Source organism: Heptranchias perlo, chromosome 1 (genome assembly GCF_035084215.1).
Source record: "Heptranchias perlo isolate sHepPer1 chromosome 1, sHepPer1.hap1, whole genome shotgun sequence".
In the NCBI taxonomy this organism is placed as follows: domain Eukaryota; kingdom Metazoa; phylum Chordata; class Chondrichthyes; order Hexanchiformes; family Hexanchidae; genus Heptranchias; species Heptranchias perlo.
The window spans coordinates 51,524,437-51,552,098 of NC_090325.1; the positions used below are offsets into that span (position 1 = coordinate 51,524,437).

The 27,662-nt window shown below is 41.5% G+C and overlaps 1 protein-coding gene across 3 annotated transcripts; it reads left to right on the plus strand.

Moving 5' to 3' along the window:
• The first annotated feature begins 208 nt into the window (after positions 1–208).
• Positions 209–27,366, plus strand: taf1c (TATA-box binding protein associated factor, RNA polymerase I subunit C). 3 transcript variants are annotated; one of them, XM_067985098.1, is made up of 14 exons: positions 209–357; positions 2,002–2,098; positions 3,900–4,009; positions 5,157–5,252; positions 7,884–7,954; positions 8,436–8,683; positions 11,388–11,516; positions 12,401–12,518; positions 14,385–14,456; positions 20,070–20,205; positions 21,229–21,357; positions 22,812–22,989; positions 25,193–25,330; positions 25,792–27,366. In XM_067985098.1, the coding sequence occupies exons 1-14, from the start codon at positions 220–222 to the stop codon at positions 27,108–27,110; spliced, it is 2,979 nt and encodes a 992-aa protein (XP_067841199.1). In that variant the 5' UTR covers positions 209–219; the 3' UTR covers positions 27,111–27,366. The 3 variants fall into 3 exon arrangements, with proteins under 3 accessions (XP_067841199.1, XP_067841203.1, XP_067841214.1); XM_067985102.1 differs by lacking the exon at positions 5,157–5,252; XM_067985113.1 differs by lacking the exons at positions 209–357; positions 2,002–2,098 and having other exon boundaries at positions 3,955–4,009; positions 5,198–5,252.
• Positions 27,367–27,662: the final 296 nt, after the last annotated feature.

The following is a 27,662-nucleotide window of genomic DNA, read 5'->3' on the forward strand; positions in this document are numbered from 1 at the left end:
CATTATTATCTTAGCTCCACCACGGTGGTGGTAATAGACGCGACGCTCTATTTGGGGAGGCCGTGCGATTGGGCGAAATCTCGCTTCAAAGTCCCGCCTCCCGTTGTGTTCGTCCTGCGATTTCATTGGTCAGGAGGGCTGTCAATCGTGGAGCCGCGCGGCCTGTCGTCTCGCGGTGACTGGGCCGGTGGGCGGGGTCAGTCCGCTCGAGCTCCTCTCATGGACAGCGCGTTTCCATATTCGCTGTTTCCCAGTTTCTACGATCCCGGCCCCCCTGACAGGAATCCTTTGGACCTGGGGGGCTGGGGCAAGTACGAACATGTCCAGCCGTTCAGCGTGGAGGCCGGGGAGCAGCAGGTGAGAGTTGAACTTGTGGAACAGAATGATTCATACGGACAGAGAATGCTGGAAACAGTCAGCATCTATGGCGAGAGGAAGGCGGCGTTAACGGTTCAGCAGTGCTCCGAGGGGGAGGACCGGCCCCCAGTACTGGGCCCCCAATTAACAATCCCCAGCACCAACCCCCAATTAACAATCCCCAGCACCAACCCCCAATTAACAATCCCCAGCACCAACCCCCAATTAACAATCCCCAGCACCAACCCCCAATTAACAATCCCCAGCACCAACCCCCAATTAACAATCCCCAGCACCAACCCCCAATTAACAATCCCCAGCACCAACCCCCAATTAACAATCCCCAGTAGCGCCCCATGTGCCAATCCCCAGTAGTGCCCCGTGTGCCAATCCCCAGTAGCGCCCCGTGTGCCAATCCCCAGTAGCGCCCCGTGTGCCAATCCCCAGTAGCGCCCTGTGTGCCAATCCCCAGTAGCGCCCCGTGTGCCAATCCCCAGTAGCGCCCTGTGTGCCAATCCCCAGTAGCGCCCCGTGTGCCAATCCCCAGTAGCGCCCCGTGTGCCAATCCCCAGTAGCGCCCCGTGTGCCAATCCCCAGTAGCGCCCCGTGTGCCAATCCCCAGTAGCGCCCCGTGTGCCAATCCCCAGTAGCGCCCCGTGTGCCAATCCCCAGTAGCGCCCCGTGTGCCAATCCCCAGTAGCGCCCCGTGTGCCAATCCGCCCCTTCCCCCATTCACAGAAACACCGGCATACCCATCCCACATTGCTAGCACCGTCTGCCAGAAAGAAAATGGGTGCTGTGATTAAGATCTGATCTTGTTAAAGCCAATTTTAAGGCCAAAGAGCTGCAAAGTGCCTAGTAGAAAGATGAGGTGCTGTTCTCCAAGCTTACGCTGAGCTTCACTGGAACAGTGTAAGAGGCCAAGGATTGAGAGGTGGGAGTGGGACAGAGAATTAAAGTGGCAAGCGACAGGTAGCTTGGGTTGCACTTGCGAGCAGAACAAAATGTTTAGTAAAGCGATCACCCAATCTGCATTTGGTTTCCCCGACGTGGAGGAGATTGCATCGTGAGCAGCAAATACAGTATACTAGGTTGGAGAAACTACAAGTAAATCGCTGTCTCACCCAGGAGGAGTGTTTGGGGCCCTGAATAGTCATGTGGGAGGAAGGGAAGGGGTAGATGTTGCATCTCCTGCGCTTGCATGGGAAGGTGCCAGGGGAACAGGAGCAAAGAGTGAACCAGGGCGTCACGATGGGACCGGTCCCTTTTGAATGCTGAGAGGGGAGGGGAAAATGTGCTCGGTAGAGGAGTCATGTTGGAGATGGCGGAAGATGATCTGTTGAATGCGGAGTCTGGTGGGGCGGAAGGTGAGGATAAGGGGGACCCTATTCCAATTCTGAGAGGGAGTAGATAGGGGTGAAGGCAAAAATACTTAAGATCTTGTGTATCTTTACTATGTTATTTGTTTTGACTTAATTAAAAAAAATAACCAGCATCTCTCACAAAATTAAGACTTATGACAATGAGGTGGAACTTTGCTGTATCAGCAACATTGCTGACCAATCCTAAAGGATGCCACACTAGTTAACACTCATTTAACTTTAATTCCTTTTCTTATTTTTCATATTTTCTTGTTGTTTGCAGGAAGCAGAATTGAAATGGTCAGCCCTGAAAAGCCTGACGCAAGAGAGTTGGGAACCATTGGAACCTGTTGCAGTTCCATTACTTCCAGCCAAAACAGGTAATGCAGAATTAGTTTCATATATTAGATAAGTTATTAATAGCATTGTGTGTGGATGGAAAATAAATGATAGAAGATGGGTGAAATATGTTACCATGAATAAACTTTGCCATTTAGCTTGTATTTTCATTGCTGGCACCATTATTGCTGCAGAGGTTTGCTGTGCAGCATTCCACCATGTGATAAGCAGGTTACATTGGGAACTAAAGTAAAATACTGTGAATGCTGAAAATCTGAAATAAAAACAGAAAATGCTGGAAGTACTCAGCAGGTCAGGCAGTATCTGTGGAGAGAGAAACAGAGTTAAAGGTTCAGGTCACTGACCTTTCATCAGAACTGAAAATGAAAGATGATTGACCTGAAATGTTGGGAACTGTGTTGTTTTGCTAACGTCATTCCCCTGTATATGTGTGTCAAAAATGCTCATATTTAAACATAGCAGATTAAATAGGGAGATAGCAAAAGTATGGATGTTGGGTGAGGACAGGATCACGTGTGGCTTTGACACCTCCTGTGGTTGAATATCATGGAGCCACTTACTGTGTAAACCCACATGAGGATTGACCACTTAGTCATGATACTGGGGAATGCTGGAACCAATGGAACTGACACCTGCAATGGTTTTCCTCCAACTAAATATTAGGAAGATCAAAGCCGTTATCTTTGGTTCCTACCACTAACTCCGTTCCCTAACCACGACTCCATCCCTCTCCCTGGCCACTGTCTGAGGCTGAACCAGATCGTTCGCAACCTTGGCGCCCTATTTGACCCTGAAATGAGCTTCCGACCTCATCCGCTCCATCACCAAGACCACCTACTTTCACCTCCGTAACATCGCCCGTCTCTGACCCTCCCTCAACTTATCTGCTGCTGAAACTCTCATCCGTGCCTTTGTTACCTCTCGACTCGACTATTCCGATGCTCTCCTGGCCGGCCTCCCACCTTACACCCTCCATAAACTTGAGCTCATCCAAAACTCTGCTGCCGTATCCTAACTCGCACCAAGTCCCATCCACCCATCACCCCTGTGCTCGCTGACCTATGTTGGCTCGTGATCCAGCAGCGCCTCGATTTTAAAATGCTCATCCTTGTTTTCAAATCCCTCATGTCCTCACCCCCCCCAATCTCTGTAATCTCCATCAGCCCTTCAACCCTCTGAGAACTCTGCACCTCCAATTCTTGCCTCTTGCGCATCCCTGATTTTAATCGCTCCACTATTGGCAGCCGTGCCTTCAGCTGCCTAGGCCCTAAGCTCTGGAATTCCTTCCCTAAATCCCTCTACCCCTTTCTCCTCCTTTTTAAGACGCTCCTTAAAATCTACCTCTATGACCAAGCTTTTGGTCACCTGTCCTAATATCTCCTTATATGGCTAGGTGCCAAATTTTGTTTGCGAATGCTCCTGTGAAGCGCCTTGGATGTTTTGCTACGTTAAAGGCGCTATATAAACGCACGTTGTTGTTGCATAAATCGTCCTTTTCAAGAAAAGGGAGAAAAATATGTAGGAAGAATTTATCAATCAAACTGTACTTCCTTATGGGAGTGTCCAAGTTGAAATTTATTGGGCCACTTAAAGCCAACGTTAACACTTGTCAATTAACCAAAGTCATTCATGAAATATGCGCTATTAGTTAAAGAAAAGTATTTTAAAAGCTTATTACTTCTTCAATCCATTTGCTATTTAAAGCTTTTTGAAGACTTTATTGTTTAGGAAATGGCCTTTATTGGAAAGTCTAATTTTTGTGTGTGTATTTCCTGCAATATAATTTATTCTCAATTCATATTTTTTCTCTTTCCGTTTAAGTCTGCAAGTTTCGTCCAGTAAGCCTGGAAGAACTTACTTACACTGGGAGGATAATGACAGCTGGAGAAAGGGATGAAATGACAATGGGTGCACTTAACTTCACGGAGCAGGTATGTGGTTTGAAACATTTTAGTTTTAGCCTAAAATAAGAACTTATTTCATGATTGCACATTGACATATAGATCAGGATTTGAAGAGTATAATATATAAATTCATTATAAAGATTGTGATTATAACCCTCCTTCCAAATTCAGGTCTTTCCTTATAGGAACAGAAGTAGGCCATTTAGCCTCTCCAGCCTGTTCCGCCATTCAATGAGATTATGGCTGATCTGTGACCTAACTCCATATACCTGCCGTAGCCCTATATCCCTTAATACCATTAGTTAACAAAAATCTATCAATCTCAGATTTAAAATTAACCAATTGAGCTAGCATCAACTGCCATTTGTGGAAGAGAGTTCCAAACTTCTACCATCTTTTGCTTGTAGAAGTGTTTCCTAACTTCACTCCTGAAAGTCCTGGCTCTAATTTTTAGGCTATGTCCCCTAATTCTAGACTCTCCAACCAGCGGAAATAGTTTCTCTCTATCTACCCTATCAGTTCCCCTTGATATCTTGAAAACCTTTATCAAATCACACCATAATCTTCTAAATTCCAGGGCGTACATCCCTAGTTTGTGTAATCTGTCCTCATATTTTAACCTTTGTAGTCCAGGCATCTTTCTAGTAAATCTACACTGCACTCCCTCCAAGTTAACAATAATTAACAAGCAGTGCTAACCTAGATTAAATGTACATCTGTTTCATTTTTTTAATAAAAGGTGTATGGGTCCTTCTGTGAGCACTAGCTATATTACTTGGCTTATGATTTATGGCATTTTTTAGCCCAGCTTGACGTCATATTTTATTAGATTTTATTAAAATCTTTTTAAACACAAACACACAGAAGTCAGTTTACTTGTATTTATTGGAATATGATCTGCTAGTTGTAACAAATGCTAAGTTACGGCATTTGTGACTTGCAGGTCAGTAAGTTGCTAGTGTAATTGCCACATGTAGACTGAGCTCTAGCCTGCAACCTGCACTTCCAGCTGTGGTACTTTACTTTTGAAATTGTTCTGTTTGAAAATGCATATAATATTGCAAAAAGAATTTATAAGCTAGTTGATGACCATACGAGGTATGACAATTTGCTATACTTCTATTTTCTTGTATGTTTGTGTTCTGTCACTGTTGCTTTTTTCATAATTTTGAAGATGGCTAACTTCTTTCTTGATCACCGTAATGATGCCTTCAGTTCAATGGGTAAACTTCTAGAGGAGAACTTTTATTTTGGAGAACCTGTTCTCAGGGTAAGGATTGTTTTTTATTTTCTGTAAAGTGATCGTAAGAATCCCATAAAAATATAACCACTAAATGACGCGATGAGCTAAGTGAGCTGAATTATCTGTTCACATTCCTACTTTGTGTTCTTATAGGAGGCTGTGTTTGAACGTTATATAGATGGGCTGACATAAGGACGTTGGATTTTAATGTAGATAAATGTAAGATAATGCACTTAGCAATAGGTAATAGTAAACATGTAGAACATGAAAAGGTTTTCATTAACAGAGAATGGGAAATGGGAGTGATCATTGATCATACTCTGGAAGTCAGTGTGAACTGGTTATTAAGGAGACAAATTGGGTTCTGGTAGGAATCTGTCAAATTATTTTGCACAGAATTTTGTATGTATTTTTTTTAAAAAAAGGTGTATATATATATATATGTCTTATCCAAAATTAAACTTCCACAAGGCTACCTTGTTACAAGTGGCAGTAAGATTTGTTGCATTTTTGAAAAAGTAGATAAGGGGGAACCAGTGGTGTATATTTGGATTTTCAAAAGGCATTGGATAAGGTGCCACACAAGAGGTTGTTACACAAGATTAGGGCTCATGGGATTGGGGGTAATATATTAGCATGGATTGAGGATTGGTTAACGGACAGAAAACAGAGAGTAGGAATAAACGGGTCATTTTCGGGTTGGCAGCTTGTAACTAGTGGGATGCTACAAGGACCAGTGCTTAGGCCTCAGCTGTTTACAATATATATCAGTGACTTAGATGAGAGGACCGAGTGTACTGTATCCACGTTTGCTGACGACACAAAGCTAGGTGGGAAAGTAAGCTGTGAGGAGGACGCAAAGAGACTGCAAAGAGATATAGACAGATTAAGTGAGTGGGCGATAAGGTGGCAGATGGAGTAAGATGTGGGGAAATGTGAAATTATCCACTTTGATAGGAAGAATGGAAAATCAGAATATTTTTTAAAAGGTGAGAGACTAAGAAATGTTGGTATGTAGAGGGATTTGGGTGTCCTTGTACACAAATCACAGAAAGTTAACATGCAGGTGCAGCAAGCAATTAGGAAGGCAAATAGTATGTTGGCCTTTATTGCAAGGGGGTTGAAGAATAAGAGTAAGGACGTCTTGCTACAATTATATAGGGCTCTGGTGAGACCACACCTGGCGTACTGTGTACATACCTCTTTGGTCTCCATACCTAAGGAAGGATATACTTGCCTTAGAGGGGGTGCAACAAAGGTTCACTAGATTGATTCCTGAGTTGAGAGGGTTGTCCGATGAGGAGAGATTGAGTAGAATGGGCCAATATTCTCGGGTTTAGAAGAATGAGAGGTGATCTCATTGAAACATATAAAATTCTTAGAGAGCTTGACGGGAGATGCTGGGAGGCTGTTTCCCTTGGCTGGAGAGTCTAGAACTCGGGGTCATAGTCTTAAGATAAGAGGTCAGCTATTTAGGACTGAAATGAGGAAAAATTTCTTCACTCAGGGTTGTGAATCTTTGGAATTCTCTATCCCAGTGGGCTGTGGATGCTCAGTCATTGAGCATATTCAAGATTGAGATCAATAGTTTTTTGGACACTAAAGGAATCAAGGGATATGGGGATAGGGCAGGAAACTGGAGTTGCGGTAGAAGATCAGCCATGATCTTATTGAATGGCGGAGCAGGCTTGAGGGGCCATATGGCCTACTCTTGCTCCTATTTCTTATGTTCTTATGTTTTTACATGCTGCACTGCTCCTATTTCTTATGTTCTTTGGTTGTAACATTAAAGCACAGCAATGTTAAGTTGCAAATAATCAGGCTAAAACAAATCTAACTTGCCCTGCAATTTACCTGAAGCACAATGCTACGCAAGTTTAATTTACAGCCAGTCGGATTAGAAAGAGGAAAATCGCCAGGGTTCCTATGCTTAATTGTCATTCAGTGATCCGCTCTGGAAATGTGTGTTTGGACATTAGGTGAGGACAGAATTGGGCTCAGCTGTATTAACCTCAATTCTTGAAATGCTGTCACTGTCTAGACTTGATGTAAAGAATGGCCACTTGGGTGATATATGTACCATAGGGCAACCAGTGCCTGTTGTAAGGAATGATGGGAGGGGCAGGAGAGCAGATCAGGAGGGAAAAGGAACAACATTGACAGAAAAAAGATGGAGAAGGACTCTTGCCCCTGGGTGAGAAAGATTACCTGGCCTCCAGCCTACCATCCACACAGGCATTGATGCCTCTGTTGACCTACTCAGTACGTGCCATGCCTTCATTTTCAACACCGTTGACCTCACCAAATCTTGACACTCCCCCGTCCCCACTGTTCCCCATTACAACTTAAGTCAGTGGTTGCACACCAGAACCCATGTTGTATATGCCCAGCCTGACTGTCTGGCTTGACCAGCTCTACCATTTCTGACTCTTCACAGTCAAATTCTTATATTCTTCCAGGGTTATCCTAAGGTGAAGAACCACTTCAAATTCAGACCGCTTCAGTTTGTTAGGGCCTCAATGCTTAATATTGTAAGTGCATAGGCCTTTTAGTACCCAAAGGTTTCATCACTGCACATGTGCCGGTCTAGAATGAATTTTAAATGTGAAAGAATAGTTTGAAATAAACTTTAATCAGTTAAAATGTTCTTTCTTCAAGGGAAAAGCAAGGCAGACAGCAATAAGTGTAAACCATCTGAGAACATTCACAGAGCGAGTAAAACAGAGAGAGTAAGTAACACCAGAATTTACATCTTGTGGAGGATACATATTGTAATATTGCTCTCTACAAAGAGAGATCCCTCACAGATGTGCTGAATAATTTCTCCTGGTCACATTTCCTTGATGTCGTCAGGATTTATTTAAACAAAAATATTCAATAATTGTAAATTGTCTCTAAGTGACAACCATTGAGTTTTACAATATTTTTCACATTAAGTACTAAAATCTGAATTACATTTGCTGGGTTACAAGGTTATATTAAACACTATCTTCAGAGTTGCCTTTGATCCATGTGCTGTAGAGAATTCACCAGGGTTACTGTCTGAAGTGACGTGTTTATTAGCAAGTACTGTTATGCTTGCAACAAATACTGGTGATATTTCAGTGCACGTGTAGTACTGCATGTAAATTTTGATAAGACCTACAGAAGTCTGCAAATGACTGTCCACTTAGCGTCTTTTCTGATGTATGCTCTTCATTAATTTTGTAGATGCCCACTTTCCAGTGGGAGTAAGCGAGCAAGACTTTTAAATCTGTTGTTGCGGGAGTCTGTTTTTGACATTCCACCAAATTTGCTGGCAGAAAATATTCATGAAGAAATGAAGATTCAAAGAAACAAACTTCTGTTTGATCACTCTGCCACTGGAGGTGCTTTGGTGTACTGTCCTTTTTCCAAAGGAGTCCATTTTGAAGAAGGATGTCTGATCTATCCTGGCAGTGAATCCATGAACTCACTCAGTATCCTTTGGGTAGACATTCTTGATTTGTAAAAATGGATTGTTAACATTTGCATTTTGCACTTTTTAGATCAAATCTATGTGACAAAATGAGGCAGCTTGGTTGTAAAATACCCTTCCTCTCATTCTCCCTTTCTTCTCTCCAGAAACTAAGTTATGAACAAATATTGGTAAAATCTTTGTAATGAGAGAGATGTATTTTAATTTTCCTCTTCCTCACGTGTGTGAGGCCCGCCATTTTTAGTCTCTACGCTTATCTAGAAACTGCCCACTTAATGTTGGGAAGCAATTGTTGGAAATTCTATAGGTTGGAATCTGGGCACCAGGAGAGCTCCTGTGCATTTAATATTATTGTTCACTATGCCATTACTCTCCTTTTTGAGAGAACTTTCTTTTACATTCTTTCTGTCACATTGCAGGGTTTTTTTTTACTTTTTCTGCAGAAGGATTTGCAAAAAAGAGTTACTTTTAAATATTGTGTGGATGTGCTTTGCTGTAAAACCCAATTTTTTTTTACAACAACAGCAACTTGCGTTTATATAGCGCCTTTAACGTAGTAACTCTCCTGTGGAGTGCCTTATCAAACAAAATTTGACACCGAGCCACATGAGATATTAGGACAGGTGACCAAAAGCTTGGTCAAAGAGGTAGGTTTTAAGAAGGGTCTTAAAGGAGGAGAGAGGTTTAGGGAGGAAATTCTAGCTGAAGCCACAGCCGCCAGTGGTGGGGAAAGGAAAGGGGGATGCACAAGAGGCCAGAGATCTCGGAGGGTTGTAGGGCTCAAGGAGGTTACAGAGACCATGGAGAGATTTGAAAACAAGGATGAGAAATTTAAAATCGAGGCATTGCCAGACCAGGACCCAGTGTTGGTCAGCAAGCACAGGGGTGATGCGTGAACGTGACTTTGTGTGAGTTAGGATACAGGCAAGAGTTTTGAATGAGCTCAAGTTTACGGAGTGTGCAAGGTGGGAGGCCGGCCAGGAGAACTTAGGAATTATTTAATTTTTTTTTAAAAAGGGACTGAGATGACAGGCAGTTAAAATGCTAACAAAATAAGTGTTGATGTTTTTCCATAGAGTAAATAATAAGCAATTCATTAGCCCATCTCAGTTGATAAACACATTAAGTCGATGGTGTTGGGAGGTCTCATGTCCCTTCTGGCTGAGAACACATGGTGATTTTTTTAAAAAAAGAGACTGTTAGTCAGTCAGATCCTACAAAGACAGTCTGGTGTTTAAAACAAAAAACTGTGAAGATAAGCTTTGGCCAAGCTCAAAAGTTTAGCATGCAAGACAGTAGTTGGGAGTTATTTTGTTTGTCAAGTAAGATGACCCATTGATGTGGGAAAGCATAGTGTGTTCGTTAATTTGTATTATTACCTGAAGACAAACTGTACTGCACACATGGAAAAAAACACTAATGTCCTATTCACATCACCCTAGAGCACAGTGTCATATAGTTAGGTATTGGGCAGGACGACAACTTGTATTTATATAGTGCCTTTAACGTAGGAAAATGTCCCAAGGTGCTTCACAGGAGTGTTATCAGACAAAAATTGATACAGAGCCAAAGAAGGAGATAATAGGGCAGTGGGACTAAATGGACCTCTTTCAACGAGCCAGCCTCCTTCAGTGCTGCAAGAGTCTATGATTAAGGTGAGTGACTAAGTGCTTGAATAAAGGGGTAGGTTTTGAACAGATGCATCCTTAAATGTGAGACACTCGATCTGCTTGCAGAAATGACCAGCACTCTGTACCAGACAGAGTAGCTAAGGCAAGACTCTAAATTTGTAACAGCACCTTATCACATCCTCAGAACATCCCAAGATGCTTTACAACAAGTGAACTACTTTTTGAAGTGCAGTTAGTATTTTATGTAGGCAATTTGCACACAGCAAGGTCCTGCAAACAGCAAGTGAATGAATGACAAGATAATCTGCTTTAGTGGTGTTGGTTGGGGAATGAATGTTGGCCAGAACAGAGGAAAATCTCTCCTGCTCTTTTTGAACAGCACCTTGGAATCTCTAACCTCTGCTGAACAGACAAACTGAGCCTCAGTTTAGTGTCTCAACCAAATGATGGCACCTCCAACAATGCAGCGCGCTCTCAGTAAGGCAGTGAACTGTCAGTGTACACTATGTGTTCAAGCTGTAAACCTGCAACTTTGACCCAGAGGCAAGAGTAATACACTGAGCCAAGCTGAAATGTTTTCACAATATTCATTTTTGTTTAAAATAAACTAAACAAAACTTTTTATTCAGAGTTTCCTGCTCCTTTATTTTGAAGTCTTAATAGCTAAAATTTGAAACAGAGACTTGTACTGTTGTTTTTAATATGCTAATGGCACATTTGTGAATATTTGTTATTCCTGAGTTGAATCTTTGTGTGTTTATTTACTGAAAATGTAAATAGCTTCAGAACTGAGACAGTAAACTTGTCACTCCTTGAGTTTTGATTATTTAAATTAATAAATGAAGACTCAAGTTCGTTAGTGCAAGACACCACCAAAGTTGCAAAGAACTGAGTTTTGAGGACATACAGTTCAGGGAGCAAAAAAAACAAAGTACCAGGGTCAAGTTTACTGTTTCTATTCCGATATACTGTTGGCTTTAGTGACCAATAATGCACAAATGCAAAGTATGGAATTTGGAAAACTTCTACATTTTATCAATACTTTGTTAAAGTTCCTTAATACATTGATATCAGACTTTCGCAAAATCAAATTAGGCCTTGATGATGATAAAATGCCAAAATTGAGTATGAAGTTTAAACCAGTGAAGTTTAAATTGAATGGTAGAATCCATCAAATCGACTACAGTACTGTGGAAGAAGAAGGTAACTGCTGAAATCTACAGCATTGCTTATCATTTAGAATTTATTTTAAATAGAAAGAAAAAACTGGACTTTGTATAGTGCCTTTCACAACCTCAGGATGGCCCAAAGCACTTCACATTGAAGTAGTCACTCATAATGTAGAGATCACAGCAGCCAATTTACACACAGCAAGGTCCCACAAACAGCAATGAGGTTAATAACTAAATAATCTTTTTTGATGATGTTGCTTAAGGGATAAGTATTGGCCAGGACACCAGGAGAGGTCCTCTGCTTTTCTTTGAATAGTGCCATGGGATCATTTGGGTCCATCTGAGAAGGTAGATGGGGCCTCAGTTAAATGTCTCATCTGAAAGACGGCACCCTTGACAGTGCAGAACTTCTTTGGTACTACACTGAAGTATCAGCCTAGATTATGTGTTCAAGACTCTGGAGTGGGGCTTGAACCCACGACCTTCTGACTTATGATCATAGTAAGTAGGCAATGAAAGTTAATCCACTTTTATTGGTTTATTTCCACCCTTTTGGATGTTCTGGTGCTGTGCAATCTGCATCCCGACTTATGCCAATGCCACTGAAAGTAGCCAGTGTCTGTGTGCAAGCTCAGCTTTAATCTTCATTCAAATGTCAATTTTTAAAACTGGTTTTTAACCATTTCCTGTGGTGTTTATTGCCCACCCAGTTATAACTAGGTAAAACCATTCCGCCTCCATTCAGTGCTTTCTGTAGGTGATTCAGGTGTGATCAAATAATGGATGATGAAGGATATTTGTGCAAACCAGTGAGACTATCTTTTTGCAATTTTAAAACGTTATGGTGATTAATTCCTTTTCACAGTCTGCTAATAACCCATAATTGTTTGTTCTCCAATCTTTTCCAAATGACAGCTTACGTAGGGGTTCGGTCAGACTATCATTGTGGAGTATGGAAACTCTCCCAGGAAGTGAATCCATCTGCCTTACAGGTAGTTCAGATGGCGAATATGGCTACCTGCATTAACGTCAGGTAAAGATTGAGTTCTGAATTTACTAGACTCATAAAACCCTGGATTTTTAAAATGTATATATTGTACTAAAAGCTGACATCCCCTGGACCTGATGGCCTACATCCTAGGGTTTTAAAAAAGGTGGCTGCAGAGATAGTGGATGCATTGGTTTTGATCTTCCAGAATTCCCTAGATTCTAGAACGGTCCCCGTAGATTGGAAGGTAGCAAATGTAATCTGCTATTCAAGAAAGGAGGGAGAGAGAAAACAGCTACTACTAACAAACCAGTTAACCTGACATCAGTAGTAGCGAAAATGCTAGAATCTATTATTAAGGGTGTAGTAACAGGGCACTTAGAAAATTATAATATGATTATGCAGAGTCGTCATGGTTTTATGAAAGGGAAATCGTGTTTGACAAATCTATTAGTTTTTTGAGGGTGTAACTAGCAGGGTAGTTAAAGGGGAACCAGTGGATGCAGTATATTTGGATTTTCAAAAGGCATTCGATAAGGTGCCACACAAGGTTGTTATACAAGATTAGGGCTCATGGGATTGGGGGTAATATATTAGTATGGATTGAGGATTGGCTAACAGACAGAAAACAGAGTAGGAATAAATGGGTCATTTTTGGGTTGGCAGGTTGTAATTCGTGGGGTGCAGCAGGGATCGGTGCTTGGGCCTCAGCTATTTACAATCTATATTAATGAATTCGATGAAGGGACCGAGTGTAATGTATCCAAGTTTGCTGACGATACAAAGCTAGTTGGGAAAGTTAGCTGTGAGGACGCAAAGAGTTTGCAAAGGGATATCGACAGGTTAAATGAGTGTGCAAGAAGGTGGCAGATGAAGTATAATGTGGGGAAATGTGAGGTTATTCGCTTTGGTAGGAAAAATAGAAAAACAGAATCTTTTTTAAATGATGAGAGACTATTAAATGTTGGTGTTCAGAGAGATTTGGGTGTCCTTGTTCACGAAACATAGAAAGTTAACATGCAGGTACAACAAGCAATTAGGAAGGCGAATGGTATGTTGGCCTTTATTGCAATGGGGTTGGAGTACAACAGTAAGGAAGTCTTGCAATTGTACCGGGCTCTGGTGAGATCACACCTGGAGTACTGTGTACAGTTTTGGTCTCTACCTAAGGAAGGATATGCTTGCCTTAGAGACAGTGCAACGAAGGTTCACTAGATTGATTCCTGGGATGAGAGGGTTGTCCTATAAGGAAACAGCTTTCCTGTTCTCAAATGATTAGCACGAAATGTGATTAGAACTATTTGCTTGTGTGCATGGTAAACACCAACATGAGTTGGTTGCGCCAAATGGCCTGTCTCCATGTTGTGACATCTATATCTATTCTGTGCATTTTTATGTACGTGGCTATAGCCTAGATGACATACAAACTCTAGCGACAGTTCAAAGGGTCATGAGACTGATCACTAGCATTAAAGGACTGAATTATGAGAAAAGTCTTGGGTTTTTCAGCCTTGAAAAGGGGGAAGTAAGTCGTGGTGTTGTAGGAAAAGGTAAATTCAGAAAATTATTTCCCAATAACTAATAAGGAAATATCACATTGGTACAGAGTGGGATTGGGTTAAGGCACATTGGTATGGCAGAACACAAGGCTTTTTACTCTTAAATCTTGCCACGGCATAACCAACTAGGGACTGCTTCATCATATCACTTGGTACAAAAAGAACAAAAGTGTTAAACATCGCTCCCCAACCACCACCACCAACCCCCCCACCACCATGCTTTTTGTGGTCTTTCACTGATTGACTCTTGTAGATGTTATGTGACTAAAAGAAATAACTGGTTGCATGTAATATAGGATAGGAAAGTACAGCACTGAAATAGTTTAGCTGTAACCTGTCCTTTTTATCGCAGCCCTCATGTTCCTGGAGAGCTGGTGATTGCCAGTGAGTGTGGAGCTGCCTACCTCTGGATCCTGGACAAAGGGTAAATTGCAACTATGCCCTCAAAATTCCTGCATGGGTGCCGATGAAATTACGCTTAAATAATATGCTTAAGAAACGCGAGACAAAATTGAGTTGCAGCTACAGCTCCTTTCATACTTTACTTATCCATAGAACCATCGAAAAGATACAGCACAGAAGGGGGCCATTCGGCCCATCGTGTCTGCTCCGGCTCGAAGAACAACCAGGTTCCCATTCTAATCCCACCTTCCAGCACCCGGTCCGTAGCCCTGCCGCTTACAGCACTTTAGGTGCAGGTTCAGATACTTTTTAAAAAGAGTTGAGGGTCCTTGCCTCTACCACCAATTCGGGCAGCGAATTCCATACACCCACCACCCTCTGGGTAAAAAAGTTTTTCCTCATGTCCCCTCTAATCCTTCAGCCAATCAGCTTAAATCTATGTCCTCTAGTTCTTGAACTCTCCGCTAGGGGAAACAGGTACTTCCTGTCTACTCTATCTAGGCCCCTCATAATTTTGTACACCTCAATCAAGTCTCCCCTCAGCCTCCTCTGTTCCAAGGAAAACAACCCCAGCCTATCCAATCTCTCCTCGCAGCTGCAATTTTCAAGCCCTGGCAACATTCTTCTAAATCTTCTCTGCACTCTCTCTCCAGAGCAATTAAGTCCTTCCTGTAATGTGGTGACCACAACTGCGCACAATACTCCAGCTGTGGCCTTACCAGCGTTTTATACAGTTCCATCATTACATCCCTGCTTTTGTATTCTGTACCTCGGCTAATAACGGAGAGCATTCCGTATGCCTTCTTCACAACCCTATCTACCTGTACTGCCACCTTCAGGGACCTGTTACATGCACTCCAAGGTCTCTCACTTCCTCTACCCCTCTCAATATATTCCCGTTAACTGCATATTCCCTTTTACTGTTTGCCCTCCCTAAGTGCATTACCTCACACTTCTCCGGGTTGAACTCCATTTGCCACTTTTCCGCCCACTCCACCAACCCATTGATATCTTCTTGGCGTCTACAGCTATCCTCTTCACTATCAACTACACGGCAAATTTGCCAATCATGCCCCTCACATTCAAGTCCAAATCATTAATATATTCCACAAACAGCAAGGGACCCAACACTGAATCCTGTGGCACACCGCTGGAAGTGGATTTTCATTCGCAAAGACATCCATCGACTTTTACCCTTTGTTTCCTGTTACTGAGCCAATTTTGGATTCAGTTCGCCACATTTCCCTGTATCCCATGGGCTTTTACCTTTCTGACCAGTCTGCCATGTGGACCTTGTCAAATGCCTTACTAAAATCCATGGAGACAACATCCACTGCACTACCCTAATCAATCCTCCTTGTCCCTTCCTCAAAGAATTCAATCAGATTTGTAAGGCATGACCTTCCTTGAACAAATCCATGCTGACTATCCCTGATTAAACCATGCCTTTCCAAGTGACAGTTTATCCTATCTCTCAGTATTGATTCTAATAGTTTGCCCATCACCGAGGTAAGACTGACTGGCCTATAATTGTTCGGCCTTTCCCTTGTACCCTTTTTAAACAATGGTATTACGTTTGCGGTCTTCCAGTCCTCCGGTACCTCCCCTGTATCTAGTGAGGATTGGAAAATGATCCTCAGAGCTTCTGCTATTTCCTCCCTGGCTTCCTTCAATAGCCCAGGAAACAATCCATCTGGCCCTGGTGACTTATCAACTTTCAAGGATTCCAGTCCCTCTAGTACTTCCCCTCTCGTTATGTTTACCTTATCCAATATTTCACACCTCTCCTCATCCCTTTCCTTTGTGAATACGGAGACAAAATATTCATTTAAAACCCTATCCACATCCTCTGTTTCTACACACAAGTTACCCTTCTCATCCCTGTTAGGTCCCACCTTTTCCTTAGCTATCCTCTTGTTCTTAATGTACTGATAAAAACATCTTTGGGTTTTCTTTAATCTTACTAGCTAATATTTTTTCATGCCCTCTCTTTGCTTTCCTTTTTTACATCTTCCCTACTTTCTATACTCCTAGGCTTTCTGCAGTATTTAGTTTTCTGTGACAGTCATGAGCTTTCTTTTTCTTCTTTATCTTGCCCCATATACTTCTAGACAACCAGGGGGCTCTAAATTTGGCAGTGCCACCTTTTTTCTTTGAGGGGATGTATCTGCATTGTACCGTAGAATTTCACTTTTTAATGCCTCCCACTGGCTTGCCACTGATTTCTCCTCAAGTAGTTGTGTCAAGTCCACTTCTGCCAAATCACTTCTCAGTTCTGTAAAATTTGCCTTCCCCCAATTTAGAACGTTTACTCCTGATTTAACTCTGTCCTTTTCCATAATAATGCTAAAACTAACTGAATTGTGGTCACTGTCCCCAATATGGTCACCCACTTGCCCATCTTCATTTCCCAGGACTAAATCTAGAATTGCATCCCTTCTTGTTGGGCTTGTCACGTACTGGCTAAAAAAGTTCTCCTGGACACCGATCAAGAATTTTGCACCCTCTGTGCTCCTCACATTGTTTGAATCCCAGTTGATGTTAGGGTATTTGAAGTCCCTTACTATTATTGCCCTCTTATTTTTGCACTCAGAAATTTGCCTACATATTTGTTCTTCTATCTCCCTTTCGCTATTTGGGGGTCTATAGTACGCTCCTAGTAGTGTGACTGCCCCTTTTTTTTATTTCTTAGCTCAACCCATATGGCCTCGATTGATGATCCATTTAGCATATCATCCCTTCTCTCAACTGTAATTGATTCTTTAACCAATAATGCTACCCCCCCTCCTTTTTTATCACCCACTCTATCCTGCCTGAAAACTCTATATCCAGGGATATTGAGCTGCCAATTATCCCCCTCTTTAAGCCAGGTTTCCGTTATAGCAATGATATCATGCTGCCGTGTTTCTATCTGTGCCCTTAGCTCATCTGCTTTGTTTTTAATACTCCTTGCATTGAAGTATATACCCTTTAACCCCGTCAAATTCCTGTGCTGAACACTATTTAACCTTTGCTTCTTTTGCCTTTCTGAGTTGCTAACTACGTCACTAACTGCTTTTCTACTTCCCGTTTCCTGGCCTGAATTTGTCCTATTTGTACCTGCCCTTTGGTTCCCATCTCCCTGCCATACTAGTTTAAACCCTCCCCAACAGAACTAGCAAATGCCCCCGCGAGGATATTGGTCCCGGTTCTGCTTGGGTGCAACCCGTCCAGCTTGTACAGGTCCCGCCTTCCCCATAATCGGTCTCAATGCCTCAGGAATTTAAACCCCTCCCTCCTATACCATCCCTCAAGCCATGCATTCATCTGGTCTATTCTCCTATTTCTGCTCTGACTAGCACGTGGCACTGGGAGTAATCCTGAGATTACTATCTTAGAGGTCCTGCTTTTTAATTTATTTCCTAACTCCCTATATTCTGCTTGCAGGACCTCATCCCTTTTTTTACCGATGTCATTGTTACCGATATGGACCACGACCTCTGGCTGTTCACCCTCCCCTTACGATGTAATCCCCTATCACTATTGCTCTCCCATTCTTTTTCCTCCCCTCCTGTGCAGCGGAGTCACTCGTGGTGCCATGGTCTTGGCTCTTGCTGCATTCCCCTGATAAGCCATCTCCCCCAACAATATCCAAAGCAGAATATTTGTTTGAGAGGGAGATGGTCCCAGGGGACTCCTGCTCTACCTCCCTAGTCTTTTTGCTCTGCCTGGCGGTCACCCATTTCCTTTCTGCCTGCATAATCTTTACCTGCGGTGTGACCACCTCACAAAACGTGCTATCCATGATAATCTCAGCATCGTGAATGCTCCACAGTGAATCCACCCGCAGCTCCAGCTCTGAAATGTGGTCAGCCAGTAGCTGCAGCTAGACCCACTTCATGCACACATGGTCGCCAGGGACACCGGTAGTGTCCATGACTTCCCACATAGGAGGAGCATATCACGGGTGCGAGCTCTGCTGCCATGACTTGCCTTAGATTAAGCTTGATGTGGAGATGCCGGTGATGGACTGGGGTTGACAATTGTAAACAATTTTACAACACCAAGTTATAGTCCAACAATTTTTATTTGAAATCTACAAGCTTTCGGAGGCTTCCTCCTTCCTCAGGTAAATGTTCAGGGCTTGTTAGTTACTCCCTTTAAGGAGTTTACTCCTTTAAATTACTCTTAATTTAGAGAATGTTAACTACACTAGGGACCTTGATTCACTAAAAACCGCTACTTGCTATAACTAAATTAAGTTTAGAATTTAGTTTTATGCTATAAGTTACTTAGCCCACAGTCCTAAGAAAGAAGAAAACAGAAGAGATACTCACCACCAACCACCTACCTGCCTTACCTGTGACATCACACTGCAGTTTTGTTTTGTTATTGCTGTGACCTGCTCTCGGTATGCTCCGCTCTGCTGTCTAAACAAATGCAACTCACCCCTCATCCATCTAGTAGCTAAATCAAGTAAAATCTTTACTATCCATAGACATGTTTTGGCAATAAACAGCAGAGTTAGTAAAACTCTGGAAGGTTTTACAATCTTGGTCAAATTTAAAATGATTGTAATAGGTGTGAAGGGTATGAAATTGTCTACTGATAGACTGCACAGAAGTGATTACTGAAAATCAAGATTTAGTTGTGTATCTGGGTTTTAATCTGGCAACACAAACTTTTAAGCACCACTTGTTATTTGCCAAACATTATTTGCGCATCTTTGGAGAGCAATTATCTGATCCTAACAATATCTGTTTGCTTTTTTAAAAAAAATTGCCGCGCACGGTGTTTACATCAAACATTGCTTTATTTTTGTCTTTAGCTGACACTTCTTCTGTAAATATAGTAAACATGTGCTTTTTTTTGAAGGAGGAAATTGAGAAAGATGTTATTTCATGCTATTGTAATATCTTTTATCAGCCTATTGTGGAAGGCAAAAAAGTCCATCATGAAAAGCTTTTTGGTGAACTTGGACAGTGTAGGAGAGGCTTTTGGGGATTATAACTTAGAATGAACTAACATTCATTTAGTTCCACATAGACACATTCTCCAGTCTGACAGTTATCAGCTGTTGCACACAAGATACTCTTGAGTACACAGTCAGTTCTGTACAGTCTTGGTTTAGTCTGTCAAATATTGAAACAGAACAATTGGTAGTTTGTCAGCCGAGAGTATATTTTTTGTTTTTTTAAAAAAAGATTTCACCAACTGCTGTCTGTTGAATTATGTAAAAATATTTAATATGATCTGGCCTTGAAGGAGGGCTCAATGATTTTGCCCACCTCCTCACATGCTGTTGGTACTTCCTCTTCTGATGTAGCCTTTAAAAAGTGCTGTGGTGGGGGAGGCAAGTTATTTCCTTCCCTCCCTTTGAGTCAGTGTGAAGGCCCTGCCTGACCCGATCAAGAGGAGGTATATTCCCCATGCAAAGGATGTGCAGGCTAAGATGAGTTTACAGGGGCTTGAACCTGAGTTTGTAAAACCTTGCATGACTTGTAAAATGTAATTTTGCTGTATATGTCAAGATACTATTAGATGATACTTGTTTTAAGATTTCTTCTTTGGTAGACTAATATTTTTACATATATATTTCTAAGGTTTCCTTTACCCATTTATCATTACCGTTTTATTTTCTTTCTTTATATCTTAGCCTTCAGAAAATTCGAAAGGAAACTGACAACCTCTACTTCAATGCCCAGTTGCCTTGGAGATGGTGCGATTTCACAGCTCACCCACGGGTCTATATGTACGCTGACAGAACTGGGCTTGATTTAACCGATGTGAGGGTAAGAAACACCGAGCGGATTTTTTTTTTACAATTTTAGAACTCATGGGACTTGGGTTCAGGAATATTCTGCAAACTTTAGGAAATTATGATTACTGTTTGTTCTTCTTTCCCCATTTTCTCTTTTCCCCTCCGCCCCTCCAAAAAAAAACAGAATTGTGAAAAGTGTACCTGTTGGTGTTAGGATGCGTTATGTAATGGGAGATTTTAATGCCCACACAGCAAATGCCTTCGTGATGCATTACTGTATCCTGGATTATAAAGACAGCTCTGTGCAGAAATAATTCAAACTAGAACTTCAGCCATTACAGATAGTTATGTAAATCTAACAATAGATGTGGGCAACTGGTAGTACAAACTAAAATATTCACAGGAATCTGTAAATCTGTTGCGCAGTTGTTATGAATATGGGTCTGCTGTAGATGCTTTCTCTGGTTTAGTGGCATTAGTCTCTCCCATAAATAGTCTGAATGTCTTACTTTTATGGGAGTTGATTCACCCTGCTTTACACCTACTCGTACGATAACAAAACCCAGGAGCATAACTGGATATTTGTGTATTTTACAAGCGTGCTTCTTCGATCTCTTCAAATGTGGATTGAGCCGACACTTGGTGAGACGAGATCAAATGCAAATCATTAAATTGTATTATTTCACAGCGAGTAAACATACAGAGCCAGAGTTATGATCAGATTCACTTAATTCGATCAGTTCACTTGACTTTGTGTAATACAGAATAATGAGCAGGCTACACTGGGTGTCCTTCTTAAAATTTGAGAATACACTGCTTTAAAAACCCAATATTAAAAGTTTTTTTTTGTAAATCTTTTCTGTGGAAAAATATATATTTTTTAAATGCTTGAACATGACAACTGTGCACCATGTTTGTTTTTTTTTTGTAACCACTGTCTTGCATTACTATCCTTGTGGTAATACCTCAGTGCTGGATAATGCTGAACATCATGTCTGTCTGAATATGATTTAATGATTTTCTGATTCAATCTTTTTTAAATATGCACTTTTAGGCTGGTGAGACCTGTAACCAAACCTTGTTTAAGATAGGAGCGGCTGCTGACTGCCAAAGAGGGGAACGTGTGATTCTTCCTAAACATCTACGTGATGTAAACCCGTATCATTACCTTATTACCACCCAGGTTAGTGGCCTTTAATCTTTTGTGTTTGAAACTACCTGATTTGGTTTGCTTGTTCGGCAGTCCATTTAGTAAGAATGAATGAGTGAACAAATCAGCCCTCCAGGACATGAGTACGTTTTCTTCGATGCTTTACTGAGGCAGTGTGACATTGTCTGAGGTGCATTGAGTGAGACTTTAAACCAAAGCCTGTTCAAGTGATATAAAAGATACCATGGCTAAATTCAAAGAAGAGAAGTGAGTTCTGGTGACCTGACCAACATTCCTCCCTCACCATCAAAAACAGATTGACTGGCTATTTGTCTCTTTTTGCTGCTAGTGAGCGTTTGAGTGCAAATTGCCTGCTTTGTCTGCCCATAAAAAAAAAAGAGTAAGTCGCTATATAATTTTTTTCCCCTTTTTTCCAATCAATTAGCTTCTTTTAACCTCCCCCCCCCCCCCCCCCACTTTCTCTTTCTCTCTCTCTCCCACACATATATATTTTAATTTCCTTCTTTAAATATCTGTACTTTGCACTTTGGAGCTAAGGGATGTTGCAGAAATTTCTTCACGTTGGGGGAGGAAACAAGGAGCAAAAATTATTTTTGAGAGTCGCAGGTTCAGGCCCTGATATTGGTTCTGGGAGTACACTGTAATTCAACTGAAGTTCATTTCTGAACTAGAACCAGTTTGCTTTTGTTTAAACATTTAGTTGAAATTTTATATAGTTCTTTCAGCATTTAAAATTAAAAAAAATTAGGCTTCCCTGATGGCATGGTGGTAAATACATCAATATGGCATGACATAGAGTAGGCAGGTTCCATATTTGATTCCCTGGTCTGTGAGGTAGCTGATGGTGCAGACAATATAATTTGGTCTTTGTATCCCAAGACTAGGAAAGGGTAAAAATGAGCTGGGGTTTCCACACATAACTGCTATCCAGTGACACCTGCTAAACAATGTGATTGTGTTTGTCTGGTAAGGACAAGATAAGGCTCACCTGTTACACTCTCCACATGTGAATAGCCTGCTAGCACTTCTGTTGAGGTTTACCCATGAAAATAGTCACTGTGTCAATGTACCAGAGAGTGGCTGATGCCAGTAGAACTTCACTCCAAGATAGGTCAGTGGCTTCAGTGGAGATGGGAAGACAATTAGTGCCTCATAGTCCAATACGGTCCGAAAAAGATTTTTGTGGTCTGTTCAAGTTTAAAAAGTTGTGATCTAAACTTTTTAAAACCTTGTACCTCATTGTGAAATCCTTGAAATTAATGTTTTTCTATCCTGCCTCTCCCAGGAGATCACAGTTTTGGGTGGGGAGTGTATATATTGTGATACACAAGGTATCACAATGGTGTGGGACAGTCTGGATGGACCAGATGGTCTTTTCCTGTCCGTCATTATTTATATGTTCGTAATAATGATTGGTACTTGTATTTGCATGAATACTAAATTAATATTTTATTTTTCAAATATAGAATTCTGCCTACATTGTAGATGAACGATTCCCTACTGTACCTGTTTTGAAGTGGGTCCACATGATGGAGTCACCACCAATGTTTGCACAAGTTGCATGTGGGACAGTAAGGAACAGAACAAACAAGATTGTCCTGGGGTCTCAACGTGCTCAGGAAGTGTTACTCCTGCAATATTCAGGTGACTGGTAACTTCCAACTAATGGTAGCAGTTAGTGAGCTTGTGTGTTTACTCTGTAATATTAATGAGGTGATAATGATCCAGGAGAAATATAGCATGTATTTTTTTTGGGGGGTGGGGGGTGGGGAGCGCGTGGCGGCTCAGGTGGGGAGAGAGGACATTTTAAACAAGGCCCCCAGAATTCTGCCGCATGTCAAGGATGACTTGTGGCAACCCCAACCAAATTCTGCACCATAACAATGTATATTATATGGCAGGTCTGTCTGGGTTTTGGAGAACATTGCAATCTCAATAAATATTTTAAATACTGTATATAAAACATAGGAATATAGGAACAGGAGTAGGCCATTCAGCCCTTCGAGCCTGCTCTGCCATTTGATAAGATCATGGCTGATCTGAGATCTAACTCCATATACCTGCCTTTCGCCCATATCCCTTAATATCTTTGGTTGCCAAAAAGCTGTCTATCTGAGTGTTAAACTAGTGTCTTTTGTCGAAGCAATTTGTGCATTTTAAAATGATTTAAAGAAGTTTAATATGCTTAGCTGTTGAGCTGTCATATGTTGCTTTGCTGTTTAAACTAATAGCAGCCAGTTATCTGTCTTTCCTGACTTTTCACCTAACCGTCTGACAGCTGGATGTTAAATGGCAATTAAGTGTTGTTCTGAGCTCAAATGGTGTTAATTGACAGCGGTCTTCTAATCGTCATCAGTTTGCAGTTTGTTAATCCCCATGCTTTTTTACATATTGCACACTTCAGATACAGATGAATTATATAAAGTGTGAAATATGAGGATTAAGAAACTACATGTCAATGGCGATAGGAAGATACCATTTGGGAATCAGGTACTGATATACCAAGCAGTGATTCTAATACAGTTCTAATGGGGAAACTGAGGAAGGAAAATCTGGCAGGGGAAAAATTCTGCAGAATTGTAGAGCATTAGGAGCTTTGAATATAAAGAGGACAGATTTTGTGACGGGAGCCAAAGATGATGGTTTTGGTCTTTCCCAGTGTTTAACTGGAGGAAATTGGAGCTCATCCAGGACTGGATGTTGGACAACCAGTTTGATAGCACAGGGGCAGTGGAGGGATTGAGAGGTGGTGAAAAGGTAGACCTGAGTGTTATCAGCGTACATGTGGAAGTTGACCCAATGTTGCCAAGGGACCACATGTAGCTGACAGAGAGGAGGCGGCCAAAGATGGACCCTTGGGGGACCCCTAAGATGACAATGCAGGGGTGGGAGGGGAAGCCAATGCTAGAGATGCTTTGGCTACAGTTGGATAGGTAAGAGTGTAACTAAATGAGGGCAGTCCCATCAATGGAAGTGTTGAAGGGGGATGGTGTGATCAACCATATGAAAGGCTACAGACTGCATGAGGAGCGATAATGCATCATGCTCCCAATCACAGAAAATGTTGTTTGTGACTTTTTAGCTAAGGCTGTTTCAATGCTGTGGGAGGGGTGGAAACTATTTGAGAGATTCAATTGGAGCTGCAGGAGAGATGGGCACAGATCTGGAAAATGAGATGTTAAGGACTTGGAGAGGAAAGGGAGGTTGGAGATGAGGTGATGGTTTAAAAGGACAGAGGGGTTGAGGTGGGTTTTTTAAGGAGGAGGATGATTATGCTTTTCAAAGGGAGGATACAGTGCTGGAGGTGAGGGAATCATTTACAATATTGGCTAGCATGAAGGCCAGGAAGTGAAGTTGGGTGGTCAGCATTTTAGTGGGAATGGGTTTGAGGGAGCAGCTTGTGCAGCTCATGGATGAGATGATCTTGGCAAAGGCAGAGAGATGGGAGAGATACTAGAGAGAGAGATGGTGGATACAGGGCTAGGGTGGGGAGGGACCTCTGGAGGTTTGGCCTGGTGGGCAAGGGGAAGTGGGGGAAGCAGCAGAGAATGCTGAACAGATGGATTCTATCTTGGTAACAAGGAAGTCCAGAATACACTAGATCCCCACTTGAGTCTTCCAGCAACACAATATCAAAAGGAATGCTGCAATTCTTTCAGAAATACCTGTATGTTTTCTTCTATTCACACAGAAGTGAAAAACTATGAAGGAAATTATGGAAACAAATTGCTTCATTTGTAACCATTGATGAAACCTAATGTAAAACTGTCAGTTATATTGTAAAGCCAAGAATGTGTTTTATTTTAGAAATGTTGAATTTAACCAAAACCTTTATAACTTCTGTTAGGTGGGATGCAGCTTCCTTGCCAGTCATTTGGTCCACCACAGAAACTCTCCAGTATTTACGATATGATGCAGCACCTACCAGTCAGGTTACCCCATCAGCATGAAGTGGTTGCTGAGAGACTCCACTCTGCTGGAGCAGGTGAGATCTGATTTTTAAAGATATTCCTGGAATAGTCTAACTGATGACTAGTAGCTGCTACAAACATAAGATGTATTGACCAGTTCACAATTACAAATTCATATTTAATTTTAAAATAAGTATTAAGATGGAAAATATAATGTTTATGAAGTACTGAAAGATCTTTGCATTATAATAATTGTATTGGGGTGGCAGAAAGGTACGTTACACTTTTATGTGCCACTGACTCTTGGAAAACCATGTAGTTTCTCTCGTGGCAAGTTGGTGTGTCACCGGAGACGCGGATTACAGAATAAACAGTTGGCGTTGCAATCCAACATCCTTAATATAAGGTTATCTATGCAATTTGGGACTATTTATGCAGTTTCTGGGGGGTGGGGTCTAATTTAAATTTACAATTTAGTGTATGTGCTTTAGAGTGAAATTGAAAGGAGATAAACACCCTTGTTTTTGTTCTACAGGACTTGCAACACTTTACCATTGTCGTGGCAAAAAGACCTTGTCTGTGTTTCAGCTCTCTGCAGTGGGAGACCTATTTTACCAGATGCTGGTTCGTAAGAACTCATCTGCCAATGGACAAAGTGTGTCAGGAGCCTCAAGGGCTAGGGTTGGAAGTAATCATGAACCAAACAACTCCATTTTGAGTAAAGAGGTACAATCAATAAATCATTCTACAGAACCCAGGCTTGAAGGAGCAGAAGATTTGGCACAAGGAGAAGGTGAAAGACTGGAAGTAAACTCTTCACTGAGTGGAGTAGATGAACAAAGAGTCCAGTCATTCATCAAGCAGAGTACTAATAAACCTTCAACACCTAGTTGTGCTGCTCTTGCCATGTGCCGAAGGTGGATAAACTCATTTTTAAAAAAACAAAAGAAATTTCAAAGTGGCTCTGATATGCTCCACAAACATTCTGTCTTTAGTACAAAGCGTCTGTTTTCCTGTAAAAGGTTTAAGAAGGGCAAAGAATCAAATGATGCATACAAAGAAGTATGGGATAAGATGAAAGCAGTTATGGAGAAGAAGGAAGTGCTTTGTCACAGTACTTTTCCAATACTGGATTCTGTTAGTGTCCCAGATCTTGTGGATCCCTCGATGTGGAGAGATGAGCTAAGTGAAAGACTTACAGCGGCATGGGAGGGGAAGTGGAGTGAGTGGTGGGCAGAGAAACTAGGTGTAAACCGGGATAAGAAAATCCAAGCACTGCGTGCAAAAAGAAGACGTGAAAAATTAGCTCGAGCAGGACAACGAAGTGGGTTGTCGGGCAGCTTTACATCCTCTGTGTCCAACTTGTCTGACTTCAGTGATTTTTCAGGTTGGAGTAGATCCTCTGTGGTGGATTCAGAACATGGTGATTATTTGTCTGGTACAGAAAGTAATGTTCTATCCAATAAATCAACTGAAGTAAAACAATCAATTGGGACAGTTACTGAAGAGTCTAGACAAGAAAGGGAAGTTCAGTCCAATGTGTCTGTAGTAGAACAAAGCAGAACACCAATGCCAGAGCCAATTTTGTCACAAGAAATTCGGTTAGTCGGTATTCCCAAAGAACGAAAAAGAATTCTTCAAAATTACTTGGCTGCACTGGAAGACCATCCACCCCAACCATCTGAAGGGGATGATGGAATAAGCTGGTCATTACCATTAGCTTCCTCCACACAGATGTCATTTGCTGAACCTTCACAAATGGCATCTACTTGTGAAATGTCCTGGCTATCATCCTCTCAGAGTCAGCTCGGACCATCTCAGCCAAAAAAGAAAAGGGCCAGAATGGGTTTTTAAGAATTTAAGAATAAGCCAAAAAAAAAATTAATTGTCATTTTGGAAAGAATTGACTTCCACACACCTGCATCAAATATTGACCTAAACTAACTGGGCAGTTTTTGCAAGACAGTTGTTCCCTCCTATATGGAAATTTCCAGTACAGGATTGATCTAGTTTTCACCTGGAGCTGAATGGTTGGTTTGTCTTTTTACGTGTTAAATTTGTACTCAAAGAACATATTTATTTATAAAAGGAAATAAATCTTAAAAAATCAGTGTTGCTTCAGGCTTTTCTTACTGACCTTAGTTGTATGGTTGGCATGTCATCTGATATATAGGTTGCTGATGTGTAGCTTAGAGTGTTATTTCTAGATATTGGTCCTAAATTTATCTTTTATTAATTTGAACCTCTGTCCTCTTGTCCTACTATCACAGTTTAATTTAAAGTAGCATTCTGGATTTATCGTTTCCTTTCTCTTAACTATCTTACATACTTCTATAAAAATCACCTCTCTGACACCAGGGAAAAGATCCCAAGTTTCTCCAGTCTTTCCTCCATAACTTAGATGGC